Below are 23,021 nucleotides of genomic sequence, written 5' to 3' on the forward strand. Positions count from 1 at the left end.
CCAAATAGCACCCTATTCCCTATAGAGTGGACTACGTATGACCAGGGCCCATAGGGCTCTGATCAAAATAAGTGCACAAAGGGCTTTAGAGAATAGGGTACCATTTAGGGGAAAGCTCCAGTCTCCCCCAAAATCACGTTTTGCCATTTATCCTTGGGCAGCGCCCGGCAACAGACCCTGTTGTTTTTCGTCATTCCTTTTCTATGCGGACATGTTTTAAGACCACTCACTCAATCCACATTCAGATCAGGGGGCCTACAATGAGTACCAGTGTTAGGCTAGGGATGTGTCCCAAATAGCACCCTATTCCCTATGTAGTGCACTACTCTTTACCGGAGCCCTATAGACCACTCGTCAAAAGGAGTGCACTATATAGGGAATAGGGTGCCTTTTGGGATACAACCCATGTGTAAGGTTAGCTATCCCTCTGGGTTGGTCTATAAACGTAGTGGAGAGAAGCTGTATGTCTCTCATCAGATCTGTGCCTTTAGACGTTGTGCGTCCCAAATGGCATCCTTTTCCCTATATAGTGGACTACTTTTGACCAGAGCCTTATGTGCCCTGGTTGAAAATAGTGCAGTATTAGGAAATATGGTGCCATTTGGGACCCATCCATACACTACCCTGCCTGGACAGTCCATCATGTGAAACCAGCCTGTCAGTGGACGCTAAGAGTGTCCAGTGATGTCACAGTTGGCAGTGATGTCACTATAACTCATGTTAGGGTTCAGTACAACTACGTCCCAAATAGCACCATATTACCCATTTAATGCGTCTACTTTTAACTAGAGCCCTATGGCCGTCTTATCATTGGACACACAAAGGTCCACTGGATTAACAGCTCATCTGACCTGTCTGTGATCACTGGGATAAAAGAGGGGAGGGGGGGGATTATGTGTACTCCAATTATAGAATCTGGCAACCCCGGTCTTACTAAATTATGTCTCATGCCAGGAATAGGTATGGCGGCATGGCAGTAATACATGGCAACCCAGCTACCCCAGCAGCCAGTTGCAACCGTAGTCTACTTTGCTTATTCATGATCCCTGAATGTCTGTTCATAGTTGTTCAAGTTTTTAAACACTTTTCTAGTTTTGATATTGTAAAAAAATGGTATCCATATGCTTATGAAACTATTTCCAAACAGTTTGGTTTGTTAGATGTATTGTTTGTTAACTGCCTATACTGTAGATGGATCAGCGCTCTCAGACAGCCTGGCTAGCAGGAGCCGTATTCTGCATCCCAAATGGCACTCTATTTCCTACATAGTGCACTGCTTTTGACCAAAGCCCTATGGGTAGTGCACTCAAAATGGAATAGGGTGCACTTGTGAGACAACCTTGCACTCCATTTCAGAATTTATTGATTGTTATTTATAAAAATCCCCTCAAACGACCACTACTGACAGTCTAGTAGTCTACCAGTCGATGTTCTACCATCCGAGGCTAGCCTAAACCCCGCGCCTCCAACCCACCCACTTTCATCTACACTCTGTGGTTACCCAAAGTTTTTCTAATGCCCATAAAATATAATAATTGCCTCTTGTTACAACAGATATGGCTGGGGCCTGCCCCCATTTTGAGCTTTTGAGCAAAAGCTTGATTATTCAATGATGTTGTAATTGAGGGGGTCTTTCTTTCTTCTAATGTGACTTTCTCTATTTTTTCTCCCACTCTCTCTTTCTTCTCTGTGTCAGCGTCAGGCAGTCTGGGAGGCTGATGTGAAGGTGGTTAAAGGAGTAGGAGGAGGGAGCTCGTCCAGGGAGCTGCTGGGACAGACGGGGGGACTGCTGCTAAGTGACTCCCTCTTCTCTAAAGAACTAGAAAACATGGGCAAACACCTCGCTGGTAGGCATCTATCTGGGTGTGTATGGTGTGTGTGGAGGGGGGGGGGGGTTCTTTGTGTGACGGGAGTGTTATTTTTTTACAGTGACAAACATTGTGGGTAACCCAGATCAAACAATCACTCACAGACACACAGACACACAGACACACAGACAGACAGACAGACAGACAGACAGACAGACAGACAGACAGACAGACAGACAGACAGACAGACAGACAGACAGACAGACAGACAGACAGACAGACAGACAGACAGACAGACAGACAGACAGACAGACAGACAGAGCTCCATTAAACATTGCATATATGACAGAAAGAGAACATGGGGAGAGAGAGAGACAGAATTAACCTAGCTCCTGCCAAAGCACATATTTGGGGCTTGTGCAATTTGATTGGCTAATTAAAAACTGATCTGCCAATTAAAAGTGTCTGGAAAAAAATATATTTATTTTTACCCCTCGGCATCTTTTATTAATTTAATAAATACAGCTCTGGTAAGTCGTTAAAACCTTCTGTGAAATTGATAGCTTACACACACACACACACACTGCTATGAACTGACATATTTTAATTTATAAAACCACACACACACTCATGCACACACTTCGCATGCTGTGACCTGACACATTTTAAGTTCTTAGAACCATGACCAAAATATGGGAGCAGTCACTGTGCCTTTCCATCAGGCTTGATCTCTCTCCTCTCTTTGAACGATGGTTGACGTGACGTCTGTCTGGGTGACTCTCTGAGACGTTCGTCACGGTCGTTACGGGTGGCTGCGACGTAGAGTATTAATTTATTAACCAGATGAAAGTAGACCAAAGAGTGAAGTCGCCATCCACAGTCAACCTAAGACATGTGTCACCCAATTGTTTGTTCCTGCACATTCCCCCTTTAAGCTGTGGTTATCTCTTCTGTGTCCCAAACGGGTTTATAAGAGTCTATATTCCCTTATTACTGTAGTGCACTACAGGCCCTGGTCAAAGTAGTGCACTATATAGGGAATAAAGTGCAGTTTGGGATGCAGCCTCTGCTGCATGTACACCACATATGTGTCACCATTCTAGGGTTATGTCAAGCATTTTGACCACACTTAGTGTAACTATTAATGTCACGCAGAGGCACTCACAGCTGGTAAATATCTTCTGCGTCTTCTCAGACCTCAGCTCATCTGCTCATTGGTTGCCTGTTGTATGTATGGGTCTGTCTCCCTCACACAGGGTTTTCACTAGCAAAACAGAACCCTGTCTGGCACTTTGGAGACACAGTGGGGAGGCCCTATGTTGGCAACATGCACACTTTGAGCTTTTGAAAATGCCACTGCTGTGTATCTCATAATGCAATAACGTATCGGCTCATTGTTAGCCTGTTGTATCTCTCTCCCTCACAGTCCCGTCAGGAGAATAATACGCTGGCTGACTTTGGGACACAAGAGGAGGCCCTGTGTTGGCAACACATTCACTTTGAGCAGCTAGTAAAATATCACTGTTGAGTGTCTCAATAATTAATCTCCACGGCGATAGACTATTGTCTCCCACACACTCCTACTGATTGCACTGAGGTAGAGGTTTCTCTTATCCACAGATCTAAGATCTGATTACTCAATTCCCAATACTCTCCTAAACCCTTAAATGGATATAAAAAAGATCTGACCCTGTATAAGCAGTTAGGGGCAACTTCTCTACCTACTCCACTGAACTAAATGCTGCATCTTAGCAATTTACCTCAGGGGCTAATATTCCAAACTTCTGACGAAGTGAAAATGTAAGTGTAAGTTAGGATTTTCCCCTGAGTGTATAGAGATTTGTACACTGCCTGGCAGTATGGGGCACTAGAGAAGTCCTTAAAGTCGTTGTGTTGACAACATGGCACACTTTGCACTCGTTCTTTATGAAACACCCTCAAGCCATCAGGTGGCATTGATTTCTAGTTGTTTTACTTAAGTTAGGCTGTATTGAATCAGAGGGCTCCCCATTGAAGGGAGACGTTGAACAACTTAATTCCCCGTCTTTCATGCCTCTATTAGCTGCTAATCTGTTCCATGTTTCAACCCACCGCCTCTCCTTTTATCTCCTCTCTCACCCCAAATTATGTGGTAATGGTGCATCCCCCTTCTACTAGTCCGTTTTTGAAATACAATTAGGTTTATCTACTTTCTTTTGTAATCCCTGTGGATATAAGTAATAGGTTACTTTTTTCCCACCAAAAGATCCCATTTGATTATTAGACTTGTCTCAAGTAGAACTTCGCTAGGGTTGCAAAATTCCGGTAACTTTTCCAAGATCCCCAGGTTTTTCATAAATACCGCTTGGAGAATTCCAGTTGGTGAATTACCTCATTGCTTAATTCTCCTGATTACGGGAATCCTCCAACGAGGAGTTCTGGAAAACTTTTTTTCTGAACTTTGGGAAAGTCACCAGAATTTTGCAACCCTAATCTCTTTGATGATTGAAGTCTGTGCGTAATACTAGCTTTAGTCCTATGATATGGAATGTGAATAGTCAGAGCAGATGGCTAATAAAACATGCTGTTTACCGACCTGGAACCAGTCTAGGCTTAGTCTGACTGCCAGTCTGTATGTCTTATCATGCCAACTCCTTGTCGCTCCTTGTTATGCCAAACAAAGGCAGCAATGGAGTAGTCTTGAGGACACACAGATCTGGGATCAGTTTTAGGGTAATGCAATTCAGTTCATGATAATTCTCCTATCCGTTCGACATCATTTATCTGTAATCATGTTGTTTAATGTTATTCAGGGAGTACATCTCATTCTGGCCGACAACATGCAGATTTTATCCAAACGAAAAGATATGACTGAATCGTTAACGTGTGTGTGTGTGCCCGCCAGTGTGCCTGTCTTTAAAGTTTCCATTTTGGAGAGGTTGGAAGCCGGAGTCAATAAAGCATTGCATGTGATCTAAGAGTTGTAAGGGTGTTGTAATGCGGTGGTCCTGTACTCTATCACTAAATGTCTTCTCTTTCTGATCAAAGAGTTTAGAATAGATTATATCTGCCTCCTCCCTCCCACCCGCCTTGTGCTAAGTGCATTTGAGTCCTGATGCCTCCAACCTTGATTGTCTTTTAAACAATTGTCATCACTTATTTTAGTCTGGAGGCCAGGCATCAGCTCAGACTGTGAACACAGTACTTGAACTACAGTGAGTTAATCAAGTTGGATACAGATAAATACATTCCTGATTTTTAGATTGTGTCCCAAATGGCACCCTTTTCCCTTTGTAGTGCACTACTTTTGACAAGGACGCTGGTGAAACAGGGAACAGTGTGCCATTTGGGACGCAGTCTTCGATGTTTAATAAACGGGATGTGAGAGCCATGTTTTAATTGGAGAGGACAGGAGGAGGAGTGGAAGGGGAACTATCTTCGTCACACTTACAGTAACAGCATGACTGCATCAACACCCAAATCACTTACGGTCAGGAACAACGATTTTCCAAACCGACTGAAAGAATGCTTTTGTTTATCATAACATCAGTTGATGATCATATTGGCTTTATGGGAACTGATTATTTATCAACATATCCTGTTTAGTTGAATCAAACACCAACGATCTCGGTCATGGTAGAATGGGTGCTGTGTGGGAGAGTATGACATTTCACGCCCTCATACCTGCTGCATTTTTTTCACTGCTTATAAGCACCGACCGAAATATGGCATTATGAAAGCAGCTTCATGTACAGTTTCTCAAGATTAGTAGTAGTTGTGTATTCATTTATCACTTGTGTACAGTTGGATATTCAAGTCGCTTCCTAAAGGTCTACATTTGGTGTTTCAGTAGATGTATCCTGTTTTCTCAAGTGACTAACCCAGATCTGACACTGTGATGGAATAGTATGGCAACGCATGAAGAACCCATGTACATGTGCCTTCAGAAAGTATGGCAACGCATGAAGAACCCATGTACATGTGCCTTCAGAAAGTATGGCAACGCATGAAGAACCCATGTACATGTGCCTTCAGAAAGTATGGCAACGCATGAAGAACCCATGTACATGTGCCTTCAGAAAGTATGGCAACGCATGAAGAACCCATATACATGTGCCTTCAGAAAGTATGGCAACGCATGAAGAACCCATATACATGTGCCTTCAGAAAGTATGGCAACGCATGAAGAACCCATGTACATGTGCCTTCAGAAAGTATGGCAATGCATGAAGAACCCATGTACATGGGCCTTCAGAAATTTTTCCCACCCTTGATTTTTTCCATATTTTGTTGTGTTACAGCCTGAATTTAAAATTGATTAAATTTCTTTTTTTTTGTCACTGGCTTACACACTATAGAGTACCACAGTATGAGTCATAATACCCATTAAAAACTAGCAGTCAAAGAGGGAAATGGTTCAAATTGTTTTTCCACAATTCATTTTTCCCATAGGGGATTTTAGAAACACTTAAAATAAGGGCTGTGTTTTGTGTAGGCTTACTCTGGTGTGACGTTTTGCTAACTCTGTAAATCTCTCGACACCAGGTAAAAAAATAAAAAATAAATCTACTTAAATTATTATACAAAATTCTTGCAACCAATAGAATTGTCACGTTCGTCATAATGAGGAGACCAAGGCGCAGTGTGATAAGAATACATTTATTTGCACGAAGAACACTAAACAAACGTGCCGTGAAAAGACACGCGTGCTGACAGGAAACAGCACATAGACAATAACCCACCAAACCTAAATTGAAAATGGCAACCTAAATAGGATCCCCAATCAGAGACAACGATAAACAGCTGCCTCTGATTGGGAACCAATTCAGGCCACCATAGACCTAAATTTACCTAGACATACCAAAATCCCATAGATATACAAAACCCCTAGACAAGACAAAAACACACATACCACCCTCATCACACCCTGACCTAACCAAAATAACAAAGAAAACAAAGATAACTAAGGTCAGGGCGTGACAAGAATGCAGATTTTGCTGCAAAGAAACAGAATCATTAGATCATTTGTTTTGATACTGTCCATATGTAGCTTGTTTTTAGTCACATGTTCAGGTATGGCTGAAGAATTGCAGCAGTTACTTGGAGCTGACTCTGCAAATAGCACTTCTTAGTCAATCGATCAATGATATAATACTTTTATCAAAATATTTATCTTTAATTTACAATCCGTAGAAACTATGAGAATAGAAAGGTTCAGAACATGTGTGAAACATCACAGCACAGTTGAAAAATATATAGCAAATAGAAATCAAAACCGAATGGTGTTCGTAGATAGATGGGAGGGGTTGAGTGGAGCTAAAGGGCGGGACTAAAAACAACACGATAACTCATGTAAAATACACAGTGTCTGTAAAATGCATATATGTTCAGAACTGGATGGTCTTTAGAGATACTGTAGATAGGAGGGGTTGAGGGTAGTTTAAGGATGGGATTAAAAACAAACAAAAGATAACTATTGTAAAATACACTGTTTTCCTTCAAATGTACACTAACATTCAAAAGTGTGGGGTCACTTAGAAATGTCCTTGTTTTTGAAAAGAATGCACATTTGTTTTGTCTATTAAAATACATAAAATAGATCAGAAATACAGTGTAGACATTGTTAATGTTGTAAATGACTATTGTAGCTGGACACGGTAGATTTTTTTAATGGAATATCTACTGTACAGTAATGGCCAAAAGTTTTGAGAATGACTAAAAAAACATTTTCACAAAGTCTGCTGCCTCAGTTTGTATGATGGCAATTTGCATATACTCCAGAATGTTATGAAGAGTGATCAAAGGAATTGTAATTAATTGCCAAGTCCCTCTTTGCCATGCAAATGAACTGAATCACAAAAAAACATGTCCACTGCATTTCAGCCCTGCCACAAAAGGACCAGCTGACATCATGTCAGTGATTCTCTCGTTAACACAGGTGTGAGTGTTGACAAGGACAAGGCTGGAGATCACTGTGTCATGCTGATTGAGTTTGAATAACAGACTGGAAGCTTCAAATGGAGGGTGGTGCTTGGAATCATTGTTCTTCCTCTGTCAATCATGGTTACCTGCAAGGAAACACGTGCCGTCATCATTGCGTTGCACAAAAAAGGGCTTCACAGGCAAGGATATTGCTGCCAGTAAGATTGCACCTAAATCAACCATTTATAGGATCATCAAGAACTTTAAGGAGAGCGGTTCAATTGTTGTGAAGAAGGCTTCGGGGAAAGTCCAGCAAGTGTCAGGACTTCTCCTAAAGTTGATTCAGCTGCGGGATCGGGGCACCACCAGTACAGAGCTTGCTCAGGAATGGCAGCAGGCAGGTGTGAGTGCATCTGCACGCACAGTGAGGCAAAAACTTTTGGAGGATGGCCTGGTGTCAAAAAGGGCAGCAAAGAAGCCACTTCTCTCCAGGAAAAACATCAGGGACAGACTGATATTCTGCAAAAGGTACAGGGATTGGACTGCTGAGGACTGGGGTAAAGTAATTTTCTCTGATTAATCCCCTTTCCGATTGTTTGGGGCATCTGGAAAAAAGCGTGTCTGGAGAAGACACGGTGAGCGCTACCATCAGTCCTGTGTCATGCCAACAGTAAAGCATCCTGTGGCCTTCTCAGCCAAGGGAGTGGGCTCACTCACAATTTTGCCTAAGAACACAGCCATGAATAAAGAATGGTACCAACACATCCTCTGATAGCAACTTCTCCCAACCATCCAGGAACAGTTTGGTGATGAACCATGCCTTTTCCAGCATGATGGAGCACCTTGCCATAAGAGAAAAAACTAAGTGGCTCGGGGAACAAAACATCGATATTTTGGGTCCATGGCCAGGAAACTCCCCAGACCTTAATCCCATTGAGAACTTGTGGTCAATTCTCATGGCAGAGCCTGTGTAAGGCTGACTGTTCAATGCTCCATCTATTAAGCATTGTCTTTGTATTTTATATAATATCTAAATTAAAACGAACGGATTGACAGTTGATTTGTATAAACCAGTTCATAGACCAGATGCCAAGGTATTGGGACGTCAAAGAGCCTGTCCCAACTGACTTGAATTTTATGCGGCGTTGCTGTCAAACCATTTGACTTTAAGTCAAACTGATACATTTTTCGATGTACACTAATCATTTTTTGCCATTTCAGGTTTTTAATGGGTGGCTAATAGACGAATTCTTTGCCCCTTCCAATTATGTGGCAGAGCCGCAATGAGTTGGCTTCATTTAAAAAGGAGGATACTTTGGATTGCCAATCCACCGAAAATGTGTGGTTTTAAGCCATAAAGCTTCCCATAATCTCAGTTGCTCATATATTCTCATTTCTACACCTAGGTATATTATTCCCTAAAAATGCCCTATGCGCCCTGGTCAAAAGTACAGGCTACATAGGGAATAGGGTGCCATTTGGGATACAACCATGTTCTCCTATATTATATAGCTCTATTGGATCAGAGGTCAGCAGGTCTACAAACACAGTCTATAACAGCATATGGGCTAAAACAACACAGGACTCAATGTTAGTGTATGGTGCAAACACACACACACACACACACACACACACCGTATCTGAGTTTAATTTAAAACAGCAAAGAACACAATGTCAGTATGATGTACACACACATTCAGTAAGTGAACATACTGCCATGGTGTAGTATCTCTCTCTGGTTTCAAGAGACTGTTACAATTACAACTAATTAACTACAGATCCAGCTATATGGTTATCCACGTCATGGAATGAAATACACAGGGTGCCGGATGGACTATACAATACAAACAATTTAGTTGAGTTTTCAAACAAACTGACAGACACACACTTCTTAAACTTTCAAACCAGATTAAATCATCTCTCCAACGCTGCTCAGTGCTCTTGTATAACATTAGTTGACCTACAGTATCATAGTAGTTTTGGAGTATTTTGCAATATGTGGATCGACTGTAGCTAGTAATTTGTGATGAGTGAACATGTGTTTCGCATTTTTGAAGCGTGGACAAATGAAATGCTGTTTGTTTTGGAGAAGTCTCTATTTGCTCATAAATGGTTGAAGTCTATGAAGTACATGTAATGCTTCCACTACGTGTCATTTATTAAATGTCACAAATACACGCTTCTCTGAGAATGCTTAAGGAGTTAGGCTCCATCCCGAATGGCATAATGTGTCCTACATAGTGCACTACTTTTGACCAGTGCCCATAGAGCTCTGGTAAAAGTTGTGCACTATAGGGAATGGGGTGCCGTTTGGTACGAACTCTTCGTGGTGAGTCATTCCTGAAAATATCCCCCTCGCATGATAAGTCCCAGCTTGGATCGCTGAAAACCCAACAGCGTCAGAGCCTTAAAAAGGACAAAAACAGGGAGATGAGGAGCAGAGAGCAGGCTACCCCCAGATGTTCTCATTGGCAGTCCTATCCCATCCTCTGACAAACAAAACTGTTTTTGTAACTACCAATAAAGCAAACAAATATATTTCAGAATTTTGGAATAACACTTCTGTGTGTCCCAAATTGCACCCTGCTCCCTATGTAGTGCATTGCTTTTCACCAGAGCCCTATGAGCCCTGGTCAACAGTGGTGCACTACGTAGGAAATAGGGTGCATTGCATAGGACATAGGAAATAGGGTACCTGTCCCAAATTGCACTCTGCTCCCTATGTAGTGCACTGCTTTTGACCAGAGCCCTACATAGGAAATATGGTGCCATTTGGGACACAATCTTCATGTTATGTGACATTCGTTTTTAATGTCAATCCGGAATTTTTACTGAAGCAGGATTCACCACAATTTACAGAGTCAGTAAATATTGTTTTCAATGACCAGTGAAAGGGGTTTTAAGACAAACATCATGAAAAGGAAAGGCAGCATTCCCACTCTCCTGTTATGAAGCCTGTGATATCTTCTGGGATGTTTTGTAATGTAAATGAGTCCATCCTGTGTCTTTAGTCCAGAAACACACATCAATGAAAATCAGAGCGTTGAGGTGCTTTTTTTGAAAGATTTGAAAGATAAGCGTGCATATCTGAACATGACCCACCTTTGCCCTTTCTCTGTTTTATATAATAAGGCCCAGATATTTTTTGACTATGTCCCTTGGCCTTACTTTTATACAGTATGTTATTTATCATGAATACATTTAATTATCAAACATGTCTGTCTTTGTCTCTGTGTCCCTCCAGAGGTGGAGAAGGACCTGGCCAAACTGGCGGAGCAGGGGAAACTAGCCCAGCGGAGCCCCAACAGCCCCCACAGTAGTCTGCTCCTCACCCCTCTGTTCCACACCTCCCTCCCGGGGGGAACCCTCCCCAACACTCTACCCTTACCAGGCCAGACCTCCAGACCCCCCTCCAGACCCCAGTCCCCCGTCCTCAGCGCCCGCTCAGCCAAGCCCAGCTCCATAGGCTACCCCCTGGTCAGCCCCAAACTTAGCCCTCTGCTCACCCGGAAACCAACCTCCCTCACCATGACGACTGGTCACAGAACTCATTCTCCCAGCAACCCCGGCAGCAGAACTACAACTCCTAGAACCCCCAGCAGCAGGCCCATGACCCCCAACAGCCTGCTGACCTCCAGGTCGGCCATGACGGCCGTGACCCCAGGGGTTGGAGGTCATGGGGGTCATAAGGAGGTGACGTTCAGGAGGTCGAGGAGCAGACCGGTGACCCCCACCAGTCAGCCGACCCGACCCAGGCCCCTGCTCACCCCTCCTGGGCTGAGTACGACAGATAGTCTGGGCAAGGCCTCCAGCCTCAGGGCCTATCTGTCAGAGGTACCCACTCACACCAGGGGAAGTTTCCTTAAAGCACAGATCTAGGATCAGCCTTTCAAAATCATAACCTAAACTATAAGAGGGATAAGTCAAAACTGACCTTCGTTTGTCATGCTACAGTAGGTCAGTATAGGATGAACCAGTGTATAAAAGAACAGAAAAACCCAGGTCTAATTATCATAAACCTTGGGTCATGGAAGTGAAATGTACCCTTCATTTATTGTAATTCCTTGGGTAATGTAATGGGTTGTAATAGGTTGGCATTAGAACATGAGAGCACGTGAGGGCACATAGAATGCACACACACACGCAGAGACATCATGGGGGGTTTGGCATAGTGATGGGAGGTCCATACAGTAGGATGTCTACTCACTGTGGAAAAAATGTGTCTGGCTTTAAAGGGGAATATTTCAATGGGATTTTTTTGTCTCAAGTTCCTTTTCATGGTCTACTTCAGAGCCACATTGTTAAATATGAGACCCCCTTTCTGAGGACTTTATTAATCGCGGGCAGGAATTTGGTGATTCCTGTGTATTTTTTGGACAGTTGCTTGAGGTTGACGCCTACTGAGATTATCAAAAACACCAGCGAGCGGAGCGGAGTGACCTGATTCTGATTCACAAATGATTGGAGCCACCTGGACTTGCGGGATGACTAGTGTCCACTGAAAGAGAGAGAGAGAGAAGAACAGAGAGAGAGAGAGAGAGAGAGAAGAACAACAGAGAGAGCTATCAAATCAAATCAATGTTTATTGCAGTAAAATGTCAAAGTACACAAATAATTAAAATGTAGAAAGAGTACAAAAGAAACAAGAAATCAAGAATGAGGAATCCAATTAACAGCCCAAATAGTAATCAAAATACAATCTATACGTATGTGCAGTATAGCTGGAGAATTTACACCAGATATACTAAGAATTATATGTACAACAGTAGATATATTGGAATGAGCTATGTCAAGAATCCAGTATGTAAATAAGTATGTGGTGTGTATAAACAGTGTAAGAATACACCGTGCAGTAGTAGAAATATTAGAATAAGCTATGTCGGCGATACAGTATTTAAATACACAGAGTGAAATGGGAAGTGTCCAGTGGTTCAATGTCTCTATAACATGTGACAGCAGTGTTGGCTGTGAGTGTGTGTGTTTCTGTGAGTATGAGGTGTGTGTGTATTTTGTGTGAGTGAATGTGCATCGCCTGGTAGACAGCTAGTGATGGAGAGATAGAAGTGGAGAGGGTCGAGAGAGAGAGAGAAAGAGAGTGAGAGAGACAGAGGGGGATGAGAGACAAACAAACAGAGGCAGAAAGAGAGCAAGAATCCTGGGCCTGTTTATAAAACTGGATGTACAGAAAACAAGGGAGAGCAAGAGAGAGGACAGGAAAGAATGGATGTACAAACCTGATTCTTCCTCTTCCTGTTGTAACTCTTCTTGAAACACTGCCTTTACGTCCCAAATGGCACCCTACTCCCTTTAATAGTGCACTACTTTTGACCAGGGCTCTACAAGAGACGCTTGGAGGCGTCCTCTCTTTCTCCACCATCGAGACTAACTGACAGGCTGGCTTACTGACTGGCTAAATGACTGACTGACTCACTGACTGGCTGGCTGGCTGGCTGACCAGCTTACTGACTGGCTAAATGACTGACTGACTCACTGGCTGGCTGACCAGCTTACTGACTGGCTAAATGACTGACTGACTCACTGACTGGCTGGCTGGCTGACCAGCTTACTGACTGACTGACTCACTGACTGGCTGGCTGGCTGACCAGCTTACTGACTGGCTAAATGACTGACTGACTCACTGACTGGCTGGCTGGCTGACCAGCTTACTGACTGGCTAAATGACTGACTGACTCACTGACTGGCTGGCTGGCTGACCAGCTTACTGACTGGCTGGGAAACATCCATCACCTTTTAACACTAAAAAACTAGAACACATAAAACCCTTTAGACGGGAACAAAACTAGAACACATAAAACCCTTTAGACGAGAACAAACTAGAACACATAAAACCCTTTAGACGGGAACAAAACCAGAACACATAAAACCCTTTAGACGGGAACAAAACTAGAACACATAAAACCCTTTAGACGGGAACAAAACTAGAACACATAAAACCCTTTAGACGGGAACAAACTAGAACACATAAAACCCTTTAGACGGGAACAAAACTAGAACACATAAAACCCTTTAGACGGGAACAAAACTAGAACACATAAAACCCTTTAGACGGGAACAAAACTAGAACACATAAAACCCTTTAGAAGGGAACAAAACTAGAACACATAAAACCCTTTAGACGGGAACAAAACTAGAACACATAAAACCCTTTAGACGGGAACAAAACTAGAACACATAAAACCCTTTAGACGGGAACAAAACTAGAACACATAAAACCCTTTAGACGGGAACAAAACTAGAACACATAAAACCCTTTAGAAGGGAACAAAACTAGAACACATAAAACCCTTTAGACGGGAACAAAACTAGAACACATAAAACCCTTTAGACGGGAACAAAACTAGAACACATAAAAGCTATTAGAAGGGAACAAAACTAGAACACATAAAAGCCATTAGAAGGGAACACGGGCAATTTATTTATTAAAGTTTGGCCCCAAGGACTATACTCCAAGGTGTACTTGGTTTTAAAAGCTGTAGGACTAAATGGGGAACTCTTTGGTTTCTAGTTCACTAACAATTTCTCTGTAATTTTCCTTTTAGAGAGAGTGAGAGAGAGAAAGGAGATGGAATGAGAGAGCAAGAGCGACAGATGGAGATGGAACAAGAGAGAAAGAGAGCGAGGAGATGGAACGAGAGAGCGAGAGAGCGATAGATAGACTTTCTCTGTTTTCCACCGTCAAGACGTTTAGAAATACAAAAAATAAAATAAAATAAATGAGTGGTTTAAAAATGACAGAATCTAAAGGCTCAGACACACCAATAGTTTACCAGCTGAGAGGACTGAGAGGACGAGTGCGCACCGGTTCTCCATGTAGAATCGACTTAAATGTCGTCAGTCAGACCTCTACAATGGGTGGTCCATAAAACACAGCGTGCTGAACGATCGGCAGACGAACTCTAGAGCCACATTCTGTGCGATGTGTGCAAGCCTTAAAGTTGCTTACAGACTTCTAACAGCTGTATCAGATATATATTTTCCAGAAGAACATGTTTTTTTATGGTTCACTCTAAACCTTGGCCCAGTTCATGTTGTTTGCCTACGTTTGTAAATGTATAGCTATGTATGCAGCTTTTCATCTTGACGATTCAATTATTTATCTCTCTAATTCCAAACAAGTTGTATGTATAGTATACATTGTTGTTAGGCTATTACGGCCAGAGCTCATCACTATATGGATCTCATCACACTTTGTTAAACTTAAAAACAACCTCTCAAAATGATTTGTAGGTAGTTTTGTTAATACTCAATTAGACACCTGTTGTTTACCTACAACATGAGTCAACCCTGTAATGTCTCCTCCCATCTCCTCTCCTCCCATCCCATCTCCTCTCCCATAGGATGAGTTCTACCAGCAGCTGCAGGCCATCAGACAGCCATGGCACATTCCCAGTGACACAGAGAGTGACCTTCTGGAACCACCTGAGCAGGACAAGTGTGAGTAAGCGTGCCTTACCTTGCACTTTTCATCCCTTCTCTCTATTTCTCTGCTCTTTATCTCTTTCTGGCCCTGTCTCTCTCTTTCTACCTCTGTCTTAATCTTTATCCGCATTGCTGTTTATTTCTCTCCCCACCTTTCTTATTGTCTTTTCTCTCACATACTGACTCACAAGGGAAGTCCTTTTTCCTCAGTGTTTCACAGTGTCAAACTCTTTCATGAAGTCAGTGGTATTCTACTGCCCCACAAGTTGTCTGATCGCTCTCTTACTGCCATCAGCCGCACACTGTAATTTCCTTAGTTAAATTTATTTATGTCATTACTTCAATTTTCTGTGATTAATGTACAAAGTATGGCTTTCCGTCGGCCTAATAAAGGGGATTTATACCTTAATGTACGCTGTCAAATTCAGTACAAGAAAATGAGAGTTTAGTCATGAAATGCCCCTTGCTACACAGGAGGCAGACATCTTCTGAAGTTTTAAAAGCTGAATATGTGATTTCTGGGTGGATTGTTAATATCGTCTAAGATTACATCTCCAGCCGTCACTTAAGAGATTTGTTCACGTTAAGAGCTAGCCGATGGACATGAAGGACTCTCCGTTGCATCTCATGAATCCATAAATCGTTATATAAGTCTGGCTTGGGTACGACGTAGCTCTCGCTCTCTCTCTGTCCTTTGAACATGACATCACTAGGAGTGTATCCCAAATGGAACCCTATTCCCTACAGGGGCCATAGGGCTCTGGGCAAAGTTGTGTACTATATAGGGAATAGGGTGCCATTTGGGACACAGACTCCATCTTTGAACATGACATAGTTAGATCAGAAGTCCCCTCTTGATGTTAAGATAAATAAATATGTTGAATGTAGTAATATGTCATAATTATTCATATGTAATAAATAATACTATAATATGGTCTCAATAGTCCTATCAAACCATCAAATGTGTGTGCTCTTAACTTTTATGGTGAGAGTTGCGTATCGCCACATCCTCAGAGATGGCTTCAGATCCTGGTATTGTAGAAATGCGTCAATGAACGCACACGCACAGTACACGTGCCTGACGTTGGCCTTGTAGTTAAGACCACCGCCCTCAGCACATATACGATTCCCCTGACTGTGTGGGCACGAATCCCGGCACCTACCGGCCCAACTCAGTATCTCCCTTCTCTCTGTCTCCCCTTCATTGCATACCGGTCTCTGTCATTGAAAAAACACACAGAAGGAGAGTGCATATCCACACATAGCCAACTTCTTCAGTGTGGGTGGATTATACAACTACAGTGTAAGTACAGTTCATTGTACATAATTCTGTTCATGTTGAAGTCAATTAATTGAATTTATCTATCAAGCCAGATGGAACTAAATCTGTCATTTGGCCCTAATTCCTCTCTTTCCCAGAACAGTGACAGAAATGTTCTGCAAATAATGTATCACATAACGTGTCCCAAATGCCACCTTTTTCTCTATGAGGTGCACTACTTTTGACCAGGATCCATAGGGCTCTAGTCAAAAGTAGTGCACTATATCGGGAATAGGGTGCGATTTGGTATCCACACACAGTTTTCTCAGTAAACAACAGGGCCTGGAATCATCTGCTTGTACTGAGACTGAAATGCAAGTGGGAATTGGAGTCAGAGGGCCAAAGGTTTTTATGGAACTCATGAAACAGGGACTGCATCCCAAATGGCACCCTATTCCCCATGTGGTGCACCACTTTTGACCAGGGCCCTTAGAGCTCTGGTCAAATGTAACGCACTATATAGGAATAGGGTGCCATTTGGGAAGCATCCAGGAATTCCAAGTCAAACCAAACATTGCGTTACGCAAAATGGCGGCAATCAAATGGAACTGTAAGACTACATGACAGGTCTCTCTTGGGTATGGAGGGTTGTTGTGCCAAAAGGAACATAGCTGGTGAAGTGGCCGAACATATTCAGCTACTATACTCGGGCTATGGCAATGATGTGTTTATAAAAGGATACGAGCCACACACTACTGGAGAGAGAGGGAGGGAGAGAGGTGGAGGAGGAGGAGAGGGGAGAGAGATGGAAGAGAGAGAGAGGTGGAGGAGGAGGAGAGGGGAGAGAGATGGAGAAGAGTGGGAGCAAGAGAAAGAAAGAGAGAGATGCCCAGCTGCGAGACATGAGAGAGGGCTCATGGGGTGAGATGGCTGCTGACTGACTCAGTAAGTGTGTGTGTGCGTGCGTCTGTGTTTACATTTGTGTGTACGTATGCCTGTGTGCGTTTCGTGTCTGTGTGTGTGTGTCATTAGATGTATGCTTCTTAGCTCATTGGCACAGTGACACCCCCTCCCCTCATCTCTGCTGCCATGCCAGTGCCTTGGTTCTTGTGTCTGAGCTGGCGCCAAGTCTATGGCACAGAGCTACATAATAAAGAAAAAAAAAAGCCATCCATAGCTATTTCCTGTTATTCTAGAGACTTCCACAATGGGGTAACCGCAGCGACCTCAATGAGATGAAAGTAGTGTGTAGTCAATGGAGTAGTCAGTCCCCCTCCTGTCCCCTTCTCTTCCCAACCACCCTGTGGCTCATGTCTCAGACTAACTACCCAATTTATTAAACATAGAGGAAAACTCCACTCCAAAACTATCTTTTGATATTTTTCATTAGTCCACTGCTGACATGCAACACATTCTGGGACTACATCAACAGTGGCCTGATGAAAAAAATCCAAACATATGTTCTGCTTTAACTTGATGAATTAACATGGTAATGTGTGTATACAACTGCCAACGTCTCTGTAATGACGGTTTATATGTACTATAGGTAGTTTGATGGGTGCTGATAGTGTTGTTTTCATATGATATTGGCAGCAACCCTTGATGAGGGTGGTCACAAACTCCTCCAAAGGAGTTATCTGCTTTGGGGTTGTGGTTCGAGTCCCAGCTGGAATAACCCTGAAAACGCTATAATATGTTGCCATGTTGGATGGGATGTCAGTCAGAGTCCCAGTTATGTGGATTAATTAGTGTTATTGTCTGTTCTGATGTATTCACAGGTGGGGTACGAGATGCCAATAAGAGATCCGTGTTCTCAGGTGAGCGTCTAAACCCAAAGGTACTAGTCTGTCACAATCAATCATAATCACACCAATAAGATAACCCAATCAACTGTAGTCATAATCAACAATCATCTCGCTGTCATATTCCTATTTTTAAGAGCATGTTATTCACGCTTTACTCTTAAAACGGTTTCATATTTATGCAAAATACGGTAAAATATGCGTTTCACAGTAACATCATAAAAACGTGGTCTACCAGCCCGCTGGGCACAGATGTCAATTCAACAACGTTGATTCAACCAGTGTGTGCCCAGCGGGAGACAACCAAAAGGCATTATACAGTACCAGGTAGCATGGACATGATTACAGTATATGGATTTTATTATGATTATATGATTATATGGATGAAAAAGCCATCCAATAAGACCGGATATCAAACAGTCTGTCATATACAGTACACATTTTGAAAACTGTAACATATTTCAACATTACTCACATAAGTGTAAGACAATTTACACTCAAAAGCATAACAACCTAGTCTGCTACCAGGTACCCATTATAGAAATATGGATTATATTGTGATATATTATTATATGGATCACAAAGCTATCCAATAACAGCGTAATATCAGCCGGTCTGTTTCTTATTAGTAGTGTCTTGAGACGACTCCTTTATCCCATTAGAGACAAGAGGCGACTTTATTTGATGGAGCCTCCATGTCTGTCTGTCAATGACCTCACTCAGAGTCCCCGGCACCACTGCAGTGTATGTTGCCCCAGCAACTACCAATAGGTGACTCAGAAGCCTCCATTTTCCTTTATAGACCCTCCAATTAGTCCTTAGATTGGAAGACGTACCGGCTCTGCAATGCGATTGTTGGACATCGCCCATTTTGGAGAGTGAGAGAGTGCGAGAGAGAGACAGAGAAGGAGTAGGGCACCTCTTCCATTAAGTCAGTACTCGGTGCATAGGGAACAGTGTTTACAGGGTTTAAAATCACTGCAGACAGACAGCGTCAAGTCTTTAGAGAGGATTTGGGCAGAGGCAAAGACTATGTCCCAAATGGCACCCTATTCCCTATATAGTTCACTACCTTTGACCAGCGCCTGGGTGGCATTTGGGACGCAGACAGAGAGTGTCTGGTTGGTTTAGACGAGGTTCTCTGCGGTTCTGCCTTCTTGTGGCGCTAGCTGGTCGACAAGTTCTGCCCACAGTTCCCAGAGTCAAAGAGAGAGAGGGAGGGAGAAAGGAGAGAGAGAAGGGAGGAAGGGGGAGAGAGAGAAGGGAGGAAGGGAGAGAGTGAGAGAGAAGGGAGGAAGGGAGAGAGAGAGCGCGTGTGACAGTCTGGAGAGAGAAAGAGCCAGGGACAGAGAGTGTCTGGTTGGTTTAGACGAGGTTCTCTGCGGTTCTGCCTTCTTGTGGCGCTAGCTGGTCGACAAGTTCTGCACACAGTTCCCAGAGTCAAAGAGAGAGAGGGAGGGAGAAGGGAGGAAGGGGGAGAGAGAGAAGGGAGGAAGGGGGGAGAGAGAGAGAGAGAGAAGGGAGGAAGGGAGAGAGAGAGAAGGGAGGAAGGGAGAGAGAGAGCGCGTGTGAAAGTCTGGAGAGAGAAAGAGCCAGGGACAGAGAGTGAGAGAGAGATGGAGAAAGAGAGCGCCAGGTTGGACAGAGAGAGATACATAGAGAGGGAGGGAAAAAAAAATCATAATATATATATATAGAGAGAGAGAGAGCCTGCAGAGAGGTGTTAGAGAGGCCGTGGTCAGGCCGACGCTTTGGCTATCTGACACGCCACGAGCTAACAATGCTGCCACAGTAACTATAGTAACAACCAACCCAAACCCCAACTCTGGGTGCTGAAGTCACCATGCACTCTCACTCATCTCCCATATGCTGTGACCCAGATGGCACCCGTTCCCTATATAGTGCACTTCTTTTGACCAGGGCCTATAGGGCTCTGGTAAAAAATAGTTCACTATATAGGGAATAGGGTGCCATTTGGGACGCAGGCCCAGAACTCAGAGCCCTCTGGAACCATCTCTCTCGGTCCCTAACCAACCAACCAGGCTTCATTCTCATTTTCCAACTCATGTTTATCTTTGACATGTTCAAATATTAAAGTCTGTTTTATTGTAATTGCCCAGGCTATTATTTCTTATTAGCGGTTGGTTGTTGAAATGTGTCTGAATCTTGGTTTCTAAGGAGACTGATGTTTTCGTCTTTGTGTGTGTGTGTGTGTGTGTGTGTGTGTGTGTGTGTGTGTGTGTGTGTGTTTTCACAGGCCTATAGTGATGAAGACCAGAGAGAGAGGCATTGATCCAATCAAATAATTATGCAAACCACTGGGTATTTTCAATATTGTGTACAGAGACCATTATTTTTTATAATTCACTCAGTGAGGAATATAAAAAAAGATTGTATACTTTTTCCACAGAGGTTGATATTTCTGAGACCATGTAGCACCAAGATGTGTGAACTATTGTCAAAAATAGGACAACTTTAGAGTATGAACTATGAAATATAACTGAATATTTCTTTGTGCTTGCTATTTTAGCATGCTTACGTCTTTAAAGGAGTTGAAAGAAAAAAAAGCATTTTGTTGTTTAACACATTTTTTTCTTGAAGCTAGAAGCATACTTTGAAACAGTAGCACCTGTACTGTACTGTACTGTACTGTACTGTATAGAGCCAATCTCTGGATAGGCACTTAAGGGCTGGTTTTTTTTGGCTTTCAAGGGAATAAAATAATGGAGCTTTGATTCACCTTGGATTGAAGATTATTTTCCCCCACACTACATTACATGTAGCCTGATCCCAGATCTGTTTTTATTTCAAACCTAAAGCTCCATTGTTTTCAAAAACAGTAGCTGGTATGCAGGCTTTCGTACAGATACTCACCTTGATTTGAAAAGGACATCCTTCCTTCTTTTGCACCAAATTTAGTTCATTCTAAATTCTGTTCATTCTAAATTCTGTTCATTCTAAATTCTGTTAATAACTTGAAGAGTGTTTCTTCACCACACCATGGGTCTGTTCAGGAGACTGTGACATAAGAACTTGCCCCTGGTAAGGGAAGTCTTGAATCCCGATTCCTCCTTCCAGGATTTCTTGGGAAAATCTAGACATTTTGGGAAAGGTAACAATCCTGGTCTACACTGTTATGTTGATCTACGACTGTTCCTTTTGTAGCTCTGAGTTTTGTTATACTTCTGTTGACATGCAAATACTTACAAAATGGATAAAAGATTGTTTCTTTTTTATGCACTGACTGAACCATTGAATAAAAACCTGGAAGTGATTGATGCCATGTTTTTACATAATTAAACCTATCATAACACATTGGATGCATCCCAAATTGCGCTCTGTTCCCTATATAGTGTGCACTATGGGTGCTGGTCAAAAGTACAGTAGTGCACTATAAAGGAAATGGGGTGCAATTTGGGATGCACACATCATCAATTATTGCTCTACCATTTTCCCATCCAAACCAGACAGACCTGGGTTTAAATACTATTTGAAATCATTTGCTTTATCTGTGCTTGATTGAACTTCCCTGTTGCAATGGAACCAATAGAAACATCCTGGCACTCCAGGCAGGCTAAAGCAAACGCTCAAAGTATTTGACAGATTTCTAATAGTTCATCAACCCAGGTCTGCAACCAGATGATCTTTGTAGGTTGTGTGTCTTGTGCTTTAAACACTAGCTGTGGTGATGAGCAGAAACGATGCCCACTGACCACAGTTACGTTTCTAACAGTTCTCTGTTTGCCTGGGCGTGTGGAAATTAAACTGTGGCTGTCTGCGGGTTGTGTGTGTGTGGAAGTTAACCGGTGTGTCTGTGTGTGTGTGCGCGTGTGTTTGCATGGTAGTGTTGAAGTTAAGCTGTAGCTGTCTGAGCAGAGGAGACATAAGTGCAGATTCAGTTTTCCATGCGCAAAGGCTCACACAGACACATACAGTATGTAACCACGTGTACACACACACACACACACCCCTCCCCACGTACACCCACCACAGACATTATGCTGGTTTGAGTGTGAGAAGACACCCCGCTCCGGCACCGTATGAATGCCTTGTTCAAACGTGCGCCCGCCATGTCTCACCAAGCGCTGCCTGTTTCAACTACCTCCATCCCTCCCAACCCTCCAAAAACGGGATGTGGTCTAAAGAAAGCCTCCCAGCCCCAGACGTGTGTCCCAATGGCACCCTATTCCCTATGTAGTGCACTACTTTTGACCAGGCTAGTCAAAAGTAGTGCACTATATAGGGAACAGGGTGTCAGTTGGGACGTAGCCTGAGGGTTGTTCCTGTACAGGGATGCGTCAGGATTACCATCAGCATTCTCCCTCCCATGCTAACACAGACATATAATAAAGCATGGTATGCAGACTACAGCCATCCAAGGTATTTCCACAGAACGTTTATTCACGTTTAGTGGGGAAAGTTTATTCAGTGGAAAGGGATGTGGTTTTTCAAAAGGATCCTTGCCACAAAAGATGTATGAGTGTGTTGATTTGGCCTAATCAGGTCTCAAGGGCGTGTTGATTTGGGTGTAATTAGCACCATTGTACATGTAGCTTTCAGCAACGTTCGTCTTTCCTCGTGTGTGAAATTAGATCATCTTCTTTGATATTTCTTTATTAAAGACTATGTTTGCATCCCAAATGGTGCCCTATATCCTATATAGTGCACTACTTTTGACCATAGCCCTATGGGTGCTGGTCAAAAGTAGTGCACTGAAAAGGGAATAGGGTGCCATTTTGGAAACTCTTTGTTTGATGAAAAACTATGTTGTTTGATTGCCATCTGTTATGTTTTATTTCACACACAGAT

General features: G+C 42.9%; 1 protein-coding gene across 5 annotated transcripts in view; it reads left to right on the forward strand.

Annotated features, from left to right (window-relative positions):
* The window catches only part of LOC110489839 (uncharacterized protein C8orf34 homolog), a 169,770-nt gene extending 148,284 nt beyond the window's left edge, over positions 1-21,486 (forward strand). For 2 of the 5 annotated variants that reach the window (XM_036944102.1, XM_036944103.1), the window contains exons 11-15: positions 1,697-1,847; positions 10,954-11,543; positions 15,068-15,164; positions 18,189-18,247; positions 20,470-21,486. In XM_036944102.1, the coding sequence (XP_036799997.1) occupies positions 1,697-1,847; positions 10,954-11,543; positions 15,068-15,164; positions 18,189-18,247; positions 20,470-20,505 (933 nt within the window). In that variant the 3' untranslated portion in view covers positions 20,506-21,486. Of the gene's footprint in view, positions 1-1,696; positions 1,848-10,953; positions 11,544-15,067; positions 15,165-16,389; positions 16,453-18,188; positions 18,248-20,469 lie in introns of all 5 variants that reach the window. The other 3 variants (XR_005036066.1, XR_005036067.1, XM_036944104.1) reach the window with 3 other exon arrangements.
* Positions 21,487-23,021: the final 1,535 nt, after the last annotated feature.

This window comes from Oncorhynchus mykiss, chromosome 15, assembly GCF_013265735.2.
Source record: "Oncorhynchus mykiss isolate Arlee chromosome 15, USDA_OmykA_1.1, whole genome shotgun sequence".
NCBI classification, from domain to species: Eukaryota; Metazoa; Chordata; class Actinopteri; order Salmoniformes; family Salmonidae; genus Oncorhynchus; species Oncorhynchus mykiss.